The 13,504-nt window shown below is 45.8% G+C and overlaps 1 protein-coding gene across 1 annotated transcript in view; it reads right to left on the bottom strand.

Annotated features, from left to right (window-relative positions):
* The window catches only part of CDK5RAP2 (CDK5 regulatory subunit associated protein 2), a 138,807-nt gene extending 135,894 nt beyond the window's left edge, over window positions 1–2,913 (bottom strand). The window contains 2 exon segments of the mRNA XM_028715746.2: window positions 2,637–2,713; window positions 2,716–2,913. Coding sequence (XP_028571579.2) covers window positions 2,637–2,713; window positions 2,716–2,898 — 260 coding nt within the window. The 5' untranslated portion in view covers window positions 2,899–2,913.
* Window positions 2,914–13,504: the final 10,591 nt, after the last annotated feature.

Below are 13,504 nucleotides of genomic sequence, written 5' to 3'. Positions count from 1 at the left end.
AACAGTCATGGCACATCACAGAGTGCAAAGTGCTTCAAGAAGCATGTGAGTTGGAGAGGTCCAATGTGCCCAGTCAGTTCCTTTTGTCTAGATATGTTTCCAATGTGAAGTATCTGGACCACATGGCTATTGCATCACATGGGACACAGAGCTCCTCTTATGTTCTTAGTGCACTACAGTAATTGCTTGAGAAACAACGAACAAGGACTCCCCTACCTCTGGCCTTTTTGGAGGCATCTACAGTGGTACCTCGCAAGACGAAAGGGTTTTTGGTTTTTTGAGTTGCTTCGCAAGACGAATTTCCCTATGGGCTTGCTTTGCAAGACGAAAACGTCTTGCAAGTTTGTTTCCTTTTTCTTAAAACCATTAATACCCAGGGCGCATTGCTTGAAGAGGTGCAGTTGCACGCGGTGTGGTAGCCTTTTTTGAGGTTTTTGAAGACTTTGGTGATTTTTGAAGCTTTTCCAAAACTTCTTTTGAAACCGTGCTTCGCAAGACAAAAAATTCGCAAGACGAAAAAACTCGCAGAACGAATTAATTTCGTCTTGCGAGGCACCACTGTACTATAACCAAGGTTGGAAACTTGGATGCTGGGTAGGCCTTTGGTCCAATTGGATACGGCTCTCTTTACATTCATAAGATTAAACCCAATGTAGCTAGAGTTGCCATCTCTCTCTCAATAAAAACAAATAAATTTTTGGGTCTTAAGCTTTTTCAAGCCTGGAGAGAAGCATTAGTCACTTATTAAATGTTTCAAAATCAAGCTCCCTTCAGACCCAGTTCCCCCTTCCTGCAGACTGGCATCAACAGCGGAGAAAATAGGTAACCTGTGGGAAAATCCTTGGAGAACCACACACACACAGAGAGAGAAAGAGAGAGAGCGCTTTTACTTGTTTTAAAAAACTGTTTAGGACGAAGCCTTGGAGTAGGTGCAAAGAGGTGAAATAATTAGTAATTTGACCATGTTGTTGTGTGCTGGACCCAGGCTGCAATGCTCATCATGCTTGCTTGTTAGCAATCTATTTCTACACCTGAGTCAGGAGGTGGCTGACAGCCTTAATGGCAATTTGCCTCTGAGGCTGGAGGCTCCAAAGAACTCTTCTGGACAATACCAACATTGTGGGTGCAAAAATTTGCCTAGTCTCCTTCAAAAGCCATACAAAGAGTCACACCCCCACAGACCTGCTCCCACTAGTGGAAAAGAGGGTTACATATCCCCCTCCACCCACCAAACCATCTTTGGTAGCACACACCTCACACACCCGCTTTTCCAGTAGCAAAAATACAATAGTGGAGATAATGGATTCAACAACAAACCACTGGTGTGTGGGTGTGTGATTTAAAAAAAACCCAGTGGGAGAAAAAGATAGTTTTCCAAGAGGGGTCTTAACAAAAGGTATTAAGGGTTGCCAGCCACAGGTAACACTGATGAGTGGGGGACAGGGGCAGTGGCCCTTAATGCCTTCTGTCAAGCTCCCTCCCTACTTGGAAAACAATCATTTTCATCCCACTAAAGTGGGGGGGGGGTCATTAAAACCAGGGTGGATTTGATTTAAATCAATTTGATTTAAAACACGATTTAAAACACTAGTCAAGAAGACTTGATTTAAATCATTTTTTTACAGAAAGACTCATTCTTGCTGGTATAATCTTAATATTTACAACCAGATGAAGGTTTCTTTTCTGAAATAATAAATTTTCAGAGTAGTTTTTACAGTTATATCAAAAATTACTGATTTGGTTATGCTATTAGAAATACATGAGACAGATAATTATGGAATTATTGTGAGGTTTAATAAGTTAACTGTTTATATTTGGACAACTTTTCTGCTGTACTATATTGGAAGGAGAAAAACAAACATTTCCTTAATAACAATTTAAGCAATTTAACTAAAACAATAACATGATAGCATATGTATCCATGTTTGTTAACTCATGTGGTTAAACATTTTTTTAAAAAATACCTTAGACTGAGTTTTAGCACACATGAAAAACTTAAATCCTAATTTCCTGATGAACAGCCTTTGGACTATAACGTAACTTAAACAGAAAACTATATTTAGAAAGATTTTTCCTCCAAAAGCATTTTATTTTAAAAATCCGATTTTAATTTTTTAAAATCCGATTTTAATTTTAAAAAATCCTTTTTATCCACCCTGATTAAAACACATACACATTCCTTGCCAACACACACCTCTCCCACTGCCTTCCCCTGCAGCAATAGCCAATCATTTGATACCCTTTCAGATGCCCTCCCCCAAGGCGATGCGCAGATACACTGCCTCTGAGGATGGAGGCTCCACTGTACTGTAACAAGGAACAACAGTGTGGGAGAGGAAGGGACGGAGAGGGGAAGAGAGTGGTACTGGCCTTGAATGCCTTCTCTTCGGTCAAGCCACCACCTCTAAGGAATATTTTTTTCCTCCCACACGGGGGGGGGGGTTATTAAATCTCTCTCTCTCTCTCTCTCTCTCTCACACACACACACACACACACACACACCTCTTTTCACGCCCGTGCAAACACGCCACGGGTAGTAAAGGGTCAGAATTAAACTCCAACTCGCCCTCGTCCTCCTCCACCCCCCTCCCTCCATCTAACGGTTCTAACGGTCTCCGCCTCCCTCGCGAAGGTACCTGCCGCTGAACTCCAAGGGCAAGGTGGGGTCTTCCCCCGGCAGCGAGTCCATAGCTGGAAACACGGGAGAGAGAGGTGAGGAGGGGCGAGCAGGCGAGCGGCTGCTGCGACTTCCCCGGCGGCGACCCGGGCTGTTATTGTCCGAGTTTGGCGGCTGGCTCGGAATTCAAACGGCCTCAGCGGCGCCCCCCGCCATCTTGATGAAGCCGCGAGAGACGCCCTGGCAAAAGCTGCGCAGTTAACCCTATGGCCTGCCGCCATCTTTCCCTGCCTACTTCCATTGAGAGAGGGCGTTTTGAGCGCCATCTTTGTTAAGGGAATTATGTGGCACGTCGCAGCCGATAGGCGGGTGAATGCAAAAGCGGGGGGGGGGGGGTTGGCGGGGCGGAAGCTGAGCCGTCATATTTGTTCCGGGTACGCGGCGCATGCCGACAGGAAGGGACGACACGATACGGGCATTTTTTTTCTCCAGGAAGAGGCGTGGCATGTGAGGGGGGGAGGGGTGGTTGAGGCAACCTGGTCCTGTGAAGCAGGAGAGGAAATAAAAGCGGGGAAGCAATACATTCAGAATACATTTCATTAGAATTGTAGAGTTGGGAGGGATTCCGATGGCCATCTAGTCCAACCCCGTGCAATGCAGGAATCTTATCTAAAGCATCCATGCATAGCTGTCAACTTTTCCCTTTTCTTCCGAGGAATCCTATTCGGAATAAGGGAATTTCCTTTAAGAAAAGGGAAACGTTGACAGCTATGCATCCATGACAGTTGGCCTTCAAGGAAGGAGAGTCTGTTCCACTTTCGAACAGCTCTTAACCTCATAAAGTTCTTCCTGATGTCCAACATCCTGACCGATGGTTGGATAGTGTTTTCGAGGTTACCAGCATGAGTTTGACCAAACTGTGGGAGGTAGTGGAGGACAGAGGTGCCTGGCGTGCTCTGGTCCATGGGGTCAAGAAGAGTCGGACACGACTAAACAACAACAACATCCTGACCACTACACAATACTACCAGTTCTTTGTTTCTTAATAATTAAAAATACTGATCACAATGCTCAAGTCCCCAAGTAACCTTTCTCTATTATTATTATTATTATTATTATTATTATTTTATTATTTATACCCCACCAATCTTAAAACAGGACGCGGGTGGCGCTGTGGGTAAAAGCCTCAGCGCCTAGGGATTGCCGATCAAAAGGTCGGCGGTTCGAATCCCCGCAGCGGGGTGCGCTCCCGTTGCTCGGTCCCAGCGCCTGCCAACCTAGCAGTTCAAAAGCACCCCCGGGTGCAAGTAGATAAATAGGGACCGCTTACTGGCGGGAAGGTAAACGGCGTTTCCGTGTGTGCGGCTCTGGCTCGCCAGATGCAGCTTTGTCACGCTGGCCACGTGACCCGGAAGTGTCTGCGGACAGCGCTGGCCCCCGGCCTCTAGAGTGAGATGGGTGCACAACCCTAGAGTCTGTCAAGACTGGCCCATACAGGCAGGGGTACCTTTACCTTTAATCTTAAAACAAGATCTCACCATACAAACCATTAACTCGATTATGTAGTTCTCTTTTACTATGCAAAGGCAGAAGTGTTATTTCCTAACTTGCTTATATGTTGTAATTAATATTATTATTAAAGATTTTTGGGGTTGCAAAAGTACATGCATTGTCTCTATTTTCAGGTCGTAGAATCTTTTCTACAAATAAGTAACGTGACACATTATACAGTATAAGGTTGGGGGAGGGGAGGGTGGTAATAATAATAGTAAATAAAAATTTATTTTTATCCTGCCCTCCCCAGCCGAAGTCGGGCTCAGAGCTGCTAACAACAATAAACGTACATTCTTTTACTTAATCCAAGCATCACTTGGATAGGTTCCCTTTCTGTTGGTTTTTATTTTCTCTTGGCAGTGGGAGGGGACAGGGCATTGTTGGTTGGCTGCAGTGAGATTTGTCTGCGTGGGGGGTGTGGATTGTTGGATCAAGTTATCCTTACAGATTTGTAAGCAGTTGATGGGTTCTTGTTATCTTGTTGGGCTGTGCATGTAATAAAGGGGAGCCATACCAGGGTGAAGGTGTCCTTGTCTTTTTGTCCCCATGTCGGTTTCAGTCTGCTGGTTAGCTTTTCTAGTAAGGTTGTTTCCATACTATTTGGTGCCAGTGGTCCGTGTTCACTCCTGACAGGTCTTGTTTCACTATGATTTCCAACATTTCGTGCGAAGCAGCAGTGTTTTACATATACATGTAAAGGTAAAGGTACCCCTGCCCGTACAGGCCAGTCTTGTCCGACTCTAGGGTTGTGCGCCCATCTCACTTAAGAGGCCGGGGGCCAGCGCTGTCCGGAGACACTTCCGGGTCACGTGGCCAGCGTGACGAAGCTGCGCTGGTGAGCCAGCACCAGCGCAGCACACGGAAACGCCGTTTACCTTCCCGCTATAAAGCGGTACCTATTTATCTACTTGCACTTAAGAGTGCTTTCGAACTGCTAGGTGGGCAGGAACTGGGACCGAACGACGGGAGCTCATCCCGCCGTGGGGATTCGAACCGCCGACCATGTGATCGGCACGTCCTAGGCACTGAGGTTTTACCCACAGCGCCACCCGTGTCCCTACTGTAAATGTACATGTACTGACATCCAATTTCACTAGTTTCTTCAAACATCTCTAGTTTTGTTTAGCATTAAGAAGTCTCTCTTCTACACCTCCAGCTGCTACTTTCAATGGGTTATAAGAATTCCAAGGTTTCAAATATAGATAAATGTTCATAAATGCAGAAGGTAAGCACACATACATAAACCACATGTCTGAAATAGTACAGGAGAGCAATCCTGAAGCCCTCTTGATTCTTTAAACTTCTTTTGTTGACCACCAGCATTACGTTTTCCATTTTTAAGTTCGGAATAGAGTAGTTGCTTCGAAAGATGATAATCAGGCATCTGAACAACATGACGAGTCCAATGAAGTTGATGTTGAAGAGTCATTGCTTCGACACTGGTGATCTTTGCTTCTCCAGTGCACAAGGGGCATTATCACAATTAAGGACCAAATGGAGAGGCTTGGAGGACCACATCCCCCCAACACATACACACACATCTAACACCTGAGGCTTGCCCTCACCCCCACTTTAGCAGAAATCTGGACCCCTCCAACTGTGATTCTATATATTTTACCACAGCATCACAGGGCTATGATAGAGGTGGTGAAACAGTATCGTTTTGAAGCAGTTAAATACTTCCCTGCCACTAATAAGATCAGCATTGTTTCAGCCTTATTTCAATTAGCCGCACATTTCAGGAGATTAAACCATTCTTAAACCATTTGACCAGCAAATTGTTATTGGCAAGGTTCCAGTACTACAAAGAATCAGTATCAATGTTGTGAGATTTTGCAGTTTAAATAATAATAATAAAGTTGTCTGGTCATTAAACCAGCATCTGTTGAAGGGATAAAATGTGAACTCTGAAGATGTTCAAGTTTGAGCTACAGAGGCCTGCTTCTTGGATTAGGATTAGTTCTAGTCTCTCATGCTTTGGATGGGACTCTGACTAAATAAGCATATGGTGTCTGGAAGCTAGCTAACAGAGGGAAGACAATCCTGAATTATCCAGGCACCATTATTTTTGTGGAGTGGGATTGAAGTAGAAGGCAGGAGCATAGTGGGACACTTTTTCTATTGTTCTGCACTCCTCAGTTTGGAGTGGAGAGCCAATGCACGGGCAGGACAAATAGGGTTTAAATACCTTTGGATGGGGAACACAGTGGCTTTGTACATAAGAGCATAAGCAGTGCTCTGCTAGGTCAGGTCAACGACATCTAGCCAGCATCCTGTTCTCACAACAGCCAACCAGATGTCTCCAGGGAGCACATAAGCAGGACCTAAATGCAATAGCACTCTCCCAATTTGTGATTCCCAGGAACTGGGATTCAAAGAGATACTACCTCTGACAGTGGAGGGGCAGCATAGTCATCATGGCTAGTAGTAGTAATTTGCTTTATTCACAAATGTACAGAACACAGTGGGGGCAAAAGGGTAGCTTTTCGGCAGCAGCAGCAGATCCAAGAAGAACTTGTGAAGACATTCTGTAGCTCTGCCTCCACCCCACAAAAAAATGTTTCAGCTAACAGCAGCTAGAAAGTCTTGGCATCTCTGCTTTTCTGTATGTTCACACTAGTGTTTCTCTCTTGCATGTGCATATATACACGCATCTTCCATCAGCTTCAGGGGTGTCACTTCCTCCCATTCCAACAGCTCTAGAGCAGGGATGTGAGTACCAGGGCCGTCTTTAGCAGATGCAGCGCTGGGGTGCAAATATCTGCTCAGCACCCCCAAATTACCACGGATAGTGGGGGGGGTGAATCTGTGCACTGCCAGCCATGGGGGGGGGTGTACAACTCTCCCCCATTCCACTGCAGGAGAGCAATAGCCGCAGAGGCTTGGGAAGGAAGCTGCAAGCCCGCCAGCCATATAGTTGGCGGGGCACAGCTTCCATCCTAAGCCTCTGTGGAAATCGCTCTCTTCCCACGGAGGCTTGGGAGGCAAGCTCCACGCCCGCCAGCCTTATGGTTGGTGGGGCGCAGCTGGCAGGCGTGCGGGGAAAGGGGAGGCCGCCGGCAAAGCTGCGCAGCTCCCCCACTCGCTGGGGCACCCCTGAGAGGCCAGCGCCCTGGCACAATGCACCACTAAGCCCTATGGGAAAGACGGCTCTGGTGAGTACCCTTTCCAGTTCCAGGGTAGCAATCCCTTCTGGGCAACCTTCTGGGAGCCACATGTCAGCAGTGGGCATGGACAGAGACAAAGTGGACAGAGCAATGAGTTTAAGTTTTACGTGGCCACTTTCTACACACACTCACACACCCTTCTCTCTCCACCAAGGCAAGCAAGAGGCATCATCAGAGATTAAGGATACAATCCAACCAGGCAAAAATTCTCAAGGAGGGTCTGAAACTGGTGAAAGGTGTGGCCGAGGAGGAATTGTAGTCTAGGGAGAGCCCCAATGGTCAGCTAGAGGTCTGGAGGGACACATTATCCCCCTGAACCTGAGATTCACCACCCCTGATTTAAAATGTCTGCAGAAGCTGTATATGACCCATTCACAGGTTTTATTTAAAAAACAAAACAAAGGAAAAAGCCAAACTGGAATAGATACAAATTATATACATTTTATTTTAATTCATTTTAAATAACACTTTTCAGTATAAATTCCAACATATATTCTGATCATACATTTGATCCCTCCCATCGCGCGCACCCCACCCCCCCAGCCATTTATCAAATAAAGCTCAACATATGCTCAGAAATCAGGGGCATAAATTATGGCTGGTGGATTGTCCTTGGGGACAGTGAGTTCAACTTATATTCAATTCAGTAGCCCAAACCTTGTTATATGATTTGGAGATATAAGCAGTTGAGTTTTCAGATGTTTTGAATGCTTTTAAAGTTTAGGTTGCTGCAGTACAGAAATTTTATTTCAGGATATTTTTGTCTTAGGTTCTCTGTGTTAAATTATTGCTGTGGCTTATTATATCTCTTTTGTTTGGCGTACATTTAAAGCATATGGCTTCCCAAAAAGAATCTTGGGAACCAAGAACTTCACTAAGCTACAATTCCCAGCACCCTCAACAAACTACAGTTCCCATGATTCTTTGGGGGGAAGGCATATGCTCTGAATGCACTTTAAATGTATGGTATGGATGTGACCAATGAGTTGGAATAAAATTTCAGGGCAAAAAGGTCTTGGCCAACCATGCTTCTGAGATCATCATACCTGTTTCATAAATTTAGCATATTTTTTGGCCTGATCTAATGCAGTGCCTATTTCACTACACAATTCATGCTGCCTCTCTACAGTTAAATTTCATGCAGTTATTTCTAGCTATGGTAGTTCATTAGATTCTATTTTTTAAAAAAGAACAAACACCGGCCTGCTGTTTCTGTTTGGACACAAGTGCATCCAAGTGTGGTTATGGAGCAGCATATGGAGAAGAGGCAAAACTTGTCACTGGGTAGATCATTGAGATTACATTTGCCTTCACCCAAACCAGCTATGGCATAGATTGACATGGCTCAAAGTCATTAGTTTAAGATCATAACCAGAGCAAGATGAAAGGACCGTAAGCCTTTGGCCACCATGGGTAACTTGCAGTTCCTTCAGTCTTCTCCATTCACACCAGGCAACAGTATCACTTCCTTGAATCTGAGTAGCATCACATAGGGGTACATACATACTATACTACAATACCCCCACAAAAAAATGGTTTAACTTCTAATGGATTCCCCTAAGGAACTCTGGCAGCCTGGGGAGAGTGCACTGAATTCTCCTTTAGGAATGCCAAAATGTATCCAGAGTACAGCAATAGGCCTTCTATGGATGGGGAACCTCCCAGAAGTAGTTTACTCCCGCACTCATGAGCCCCAGCCAACATGGCAAATAGTGTAGGACAATGGGAGCTGTAATCCAACTGCATCTGGAGGGCCACAGGTTCCCCATCCCCGATATATACTCTCAAACTGTTGCTTCTAAAATTTTCACAATGCTGAAACACCACCCACTGTTCAGTGGTTCCATTATTACACGTCACAGGTTTGATAGGTTGGCATACTCTCGCCATGGTAGACATTTGTGTGTGGAACTCACTTAAGATGAGCTGGGTTTCACATCCATGAAATGCGCCCAAATGCTCAAAACATGCACTCATCTGCCATATGTTTTAAGAGCTGAAGCCAGGGATTCTTTGGAAGATTCCTCCCTAATGCTGGTCCGTTAAGACAGGGATGTGGAAACCTGTGGCCTTCTGGATGTGGTTGGACTCCAACTCCCACCAGCCCTAGCCAGTATCACCAATGGACAGGTATGATGGGAGCTGTAGTCCAGCAACCGATGGAGGGCACCAGGTTCCATGTCCCTAGTTTCCACCAATTGGCAACTGGTGTTCAGATTCTTGGACCGAAGTCCTTCCAGCAATGCCAAAGATTGAATCTGGGACCTTTTGCCTGCTAGAAGTTGAAGGTCTCCTTATATGTAGGCTGCAGTAGAAGATATTTGACCTTCTGGACTTTCAAAGGTTTATTTCTATGCAAGAAATGGGGGGAGCCTGAGATTCTCCAGATGTTGCTGGATTCCAACTCCCACCTGCCCCAGCCAGTATGACCAAAGTTAGGGCTGTGAGTTCATAAAATTGTAGAGCAGGAAGGGGCAAGGGTCTAGTCCAGCCCCCTGCAGTACAGGAATCTTTTGCCCAACATAGGGCTCAAACCCATGACCCTGAGATGATGAGTCTCATGCTCTACTGACTGAGCTATCGATCATGAATTGTAATTCAGCAGCATCTGGAGTGCCACAGGTTCTACACCCCTGCCTAAAGAGGACAGAATCCATAGTAGCACCATATCCTTGTTAGGACTAGCTAAGAAACAAGAACACCCCCTTATGATGCAGGCCAGCTTTCCTCAACTTAGAGCCTTCTAGATGTCTTTGGACTCCAGTTCCCACTGATTGTGAGCATTGGCCATGCTGGCTGGGACTAATGGGAGTTGTACTATGAAACACCTGGAAGCACCAGGTTGGGGGAGGCTAATGAGAGTTTACAGTGCATATGAAGTGAAGTTTCCCACAGACATATGCAGAAAATAATTTTTTATTACACTATTTAATGTAAGAGTGCCACAAGTGTAAATTGGAAGGGTGGTACCTTATTATTTTTCCTCCAGAATCCTTTGCAGTGAAACCAGGACAGCTAAACCCATTTACACTTGCAATATGGTCAGTTCCTTGTTGGGATCCACGCTAGCTCTGGGAGACTGGGAAGGGTTGAAAGGAGCAGATAAGACTTTGCAAAGCCATGAAGGAATGGAATGGAATGGAATGGAATGGAATGGAATGGAATGGAATGGAAAGGAAAGGAAAGGAAAGGAAAGGAAAGGAAAGGAAAGGAAAGGAAAGGAAAGGAAAGGAAAGGAAAGGAAAGGAAGCTTTAAAAACAGAACAAATATGGAAGGTTGATATAAGGTGGAACATTTGAGAGATAACAGTTGGTTTCAAGTAGAGAAGGTGATAAAAATTTACACACACTTTTTCCAGTGGAACACTTAAATACATAGTGTTCTTTCCTGCAAACTCCCACACTTGTTCTTTTGAGGACTGATTCAGCTTTGCTTCCTGCATGCACCCACCCACCAACCCCACTCGCAGGAAGCAAGCATGCACATTCTGTCAATGGTTACTGTTTTGCAGGAAGGATTGAAGTGCCTGCTGGGAAATTTAGATTTGTGGAATTAAAGTGGATTCAGGCACTCTGTCCTCAACTGCACAGGCTGCCTTAGGAGGGACTGTCCACGTGGCACATACAATTCTCCCCAGTCCTCAGTATCTGCCACCTGACAGGGGCACGCTTTGGTAATCTTTTGTAATATGGCACCGTGTGACACCAAAATTTGGCACCCCCAATTGGATCTCCTTAATCATAGATCTTCTCAATTTTGCACCCTCTCGGCTCGGCACCCTGTGCAGGGGAGCTGCCTACACCACCTTAAATCCAGCACTGTACCTGAGGTGGCTGGTTCCCTCTGCCTAATAGCAGAGCTGACCCAGCTGACCCAAGATATTGTGCTGCCTGAGGCAAATGGTAGTAAAGCACCTCCCTCCCTGTTCCACCTAGAGAAGCCAACTGTACTGGAGCTGAATCTGATTTTATATTTATATTTTATTATTATTAATTAAATTTGTATATCGCCCTATACCCACAGGTCTCAACACTGCTCAACACTGATTTCAACACTGATGACAGGGCAGTATCTGCCATTGCACCTGAGAGGAGAAGCCTGGCTTCTGCCCTTTAGCACTTCACTGCTGCTTCCCACCTTGCACGTGATGCCTGCCTCACTGTGCCTACTAGAACAGCCAGCCTTGATCATCCATGTTTCCACTTGGTGCTGAGAATTTCAATGTGGCAAAAAGTTGACATCAATTTAGAAGGATCATTGGATAGAGGAGAGAGCTATATGTCATGTTATGTACTGAGTTGAATGGGATCCAAAAGGCAGCAGTCTGATTGGTCCTAGAACAATAGGATTCAGAATGCAGCAGTCTGAGGTGGCGGTGTTGCGGTGCTGTGTGTGGCAGTCAGCTCAGCGGGATCCCATCCACATTGGCAGTGAAATATACTCAGAGTCGAGAGTGGATTTCATGCTCTTTATTCAGCTCATAGTGGTGAGGAGGAAAATGGAAGTTGCCCCAGAATGTCTGCTTTATATACATTATTTACACAATGGGCCCCACGTGATTGGCTAATTCCGGGATTCACCTGTAGGCCAATCAGGTTGCGGATTCACTTCCACTGCAGCTGGATTGGGTGGCTCCTGTGGACCAATCAGACTGCTGCATTCTGAACCCTATTGTTCTAGGACCAATCAGACTGCTGCATTCTGAATCCGATTGTTCTAGGACCAATCAGACTGCTGCATTCTGAATCCGATTGTTCTAGGACCAATCAGACTGCTGCATTTTGAATCCTATTATTCTAGGACCAATCAGACTGCTGCCTTTTGGATCCTATTCAACTCAGTACATAACATGTCATTTCCCCACCACTGGAGAGTGGGAAGTATTCTGAGAGCCTGATCCTGCTCTTATACAAAACCAGGAGCCCCAGACGGGTTGTCATTGACAGCCCAATGAGATTCCAGAGAGTGTCTGCAATGCAGAATCTGTAAAGCCCACACGGAACCGAAACTGACTTTCCACACTTCAACAGATGCAACCCATTTTTGAATGTATGCCCCCCTGTCCTCCATCAACACAAGTGGGTGTGTCACAGCTGTGTGGGCAAAAGAAGGACAATGTACCTTAGCATGCCTTTTGGGGAACATATTTCAAAAGTTCAATCCTTCCCCCACGCACACACATTTGCACTAAAACAGTTTTTGGTAATGTCAGCAAAAAGATGAACAATATAAACATACTTGTAAAAATGGTGCTGACTGGAAAGCAAAGCAAAGAGGTGTAATTTTAAACAGTCTGATTGCTTCTTGTGCTGTGGATGAAGAGGTAGAGAACTCTGAATGAAAGAGGGTTCCAGGGACTGGCAGAAGACTGAGGAGTGGGGAGATATGCGGGCAGAAGAGACAGAGAGGGAGCATGATCAAATGGGGGTGCATTAATTGGGGGGGGGGTTCTGTGCCACCTGTGAGACAACAGCTAGCAAAGGAGGAAGAAGAGGGTTGGGAACAGGAGACCAGGCAGCCAGAGCAAGAGGGGAAGTAACAGGAGGACCTGGGGCCTGGTGAGCCTTCAGATTTTCTGGAGGGGGTCCTTTCGCATCAGCCAAGGGAGTGGATGGGGAAACAAATACTATTTCCCCCTTTTGTACGCTGGGCTGCTCTCTACACATACCTATTCCTCTTTGTCCAGACAAGCCAAAAGGCTTTATCATTCTTCAAAATACACATTCCAGCCAACCAAAAACACTCAAGGAGGGTATGAGGTAAGGCCGTGGCCTGGGGACAGAGGCAGCCTGTTCTGTTATACCGCCTGAGGCAAAATGGGAAGGAACCGGCCCCTTCCCCCACCAAAGCCTTGCTTACTGGGGTTGTGCACCTGCCCCACAGGATTCTACCACCCAAGGCAGCTGCCTCAGTCTGACTCATGGGCAGGGCGGCCCTGCCTGAGGAGAGCCTTGAAGGTCAGACAAAGAGGCCTGGAGGGTCACATTTGGTGCCCAGGCCAGAGGTTCCTCCTCACCCCTGCTGTAGATGTTCAAACAAAACAAAACAAAAAAAAAAAAAAAAAAGAGGGAGGAACGATCAATTTAAGATCAGAAAGTTGGTCATATTATCAGAAGAGGAAAAAGTTAGCAACAAACCTTTGCCGGAGGCCCAGCTCCAACAATA

This window comes from Podarcis muralis, chromosome Z, assembly GCF_964188315.1.
Source record: "Podarcis muralis chromosome Z, rPodMur119.hap1.1, whole genome shotgun sequence".
Taxonomy (NCBI): Eukaryota; Metazoa; Chordata; class Lepidosauria; order Squamata; family Lacertidae; genus Podarcis; species Podarcis muralis.
This window is presented reverse-complemented; position numbering and strand designations above follow the sequence as displayed.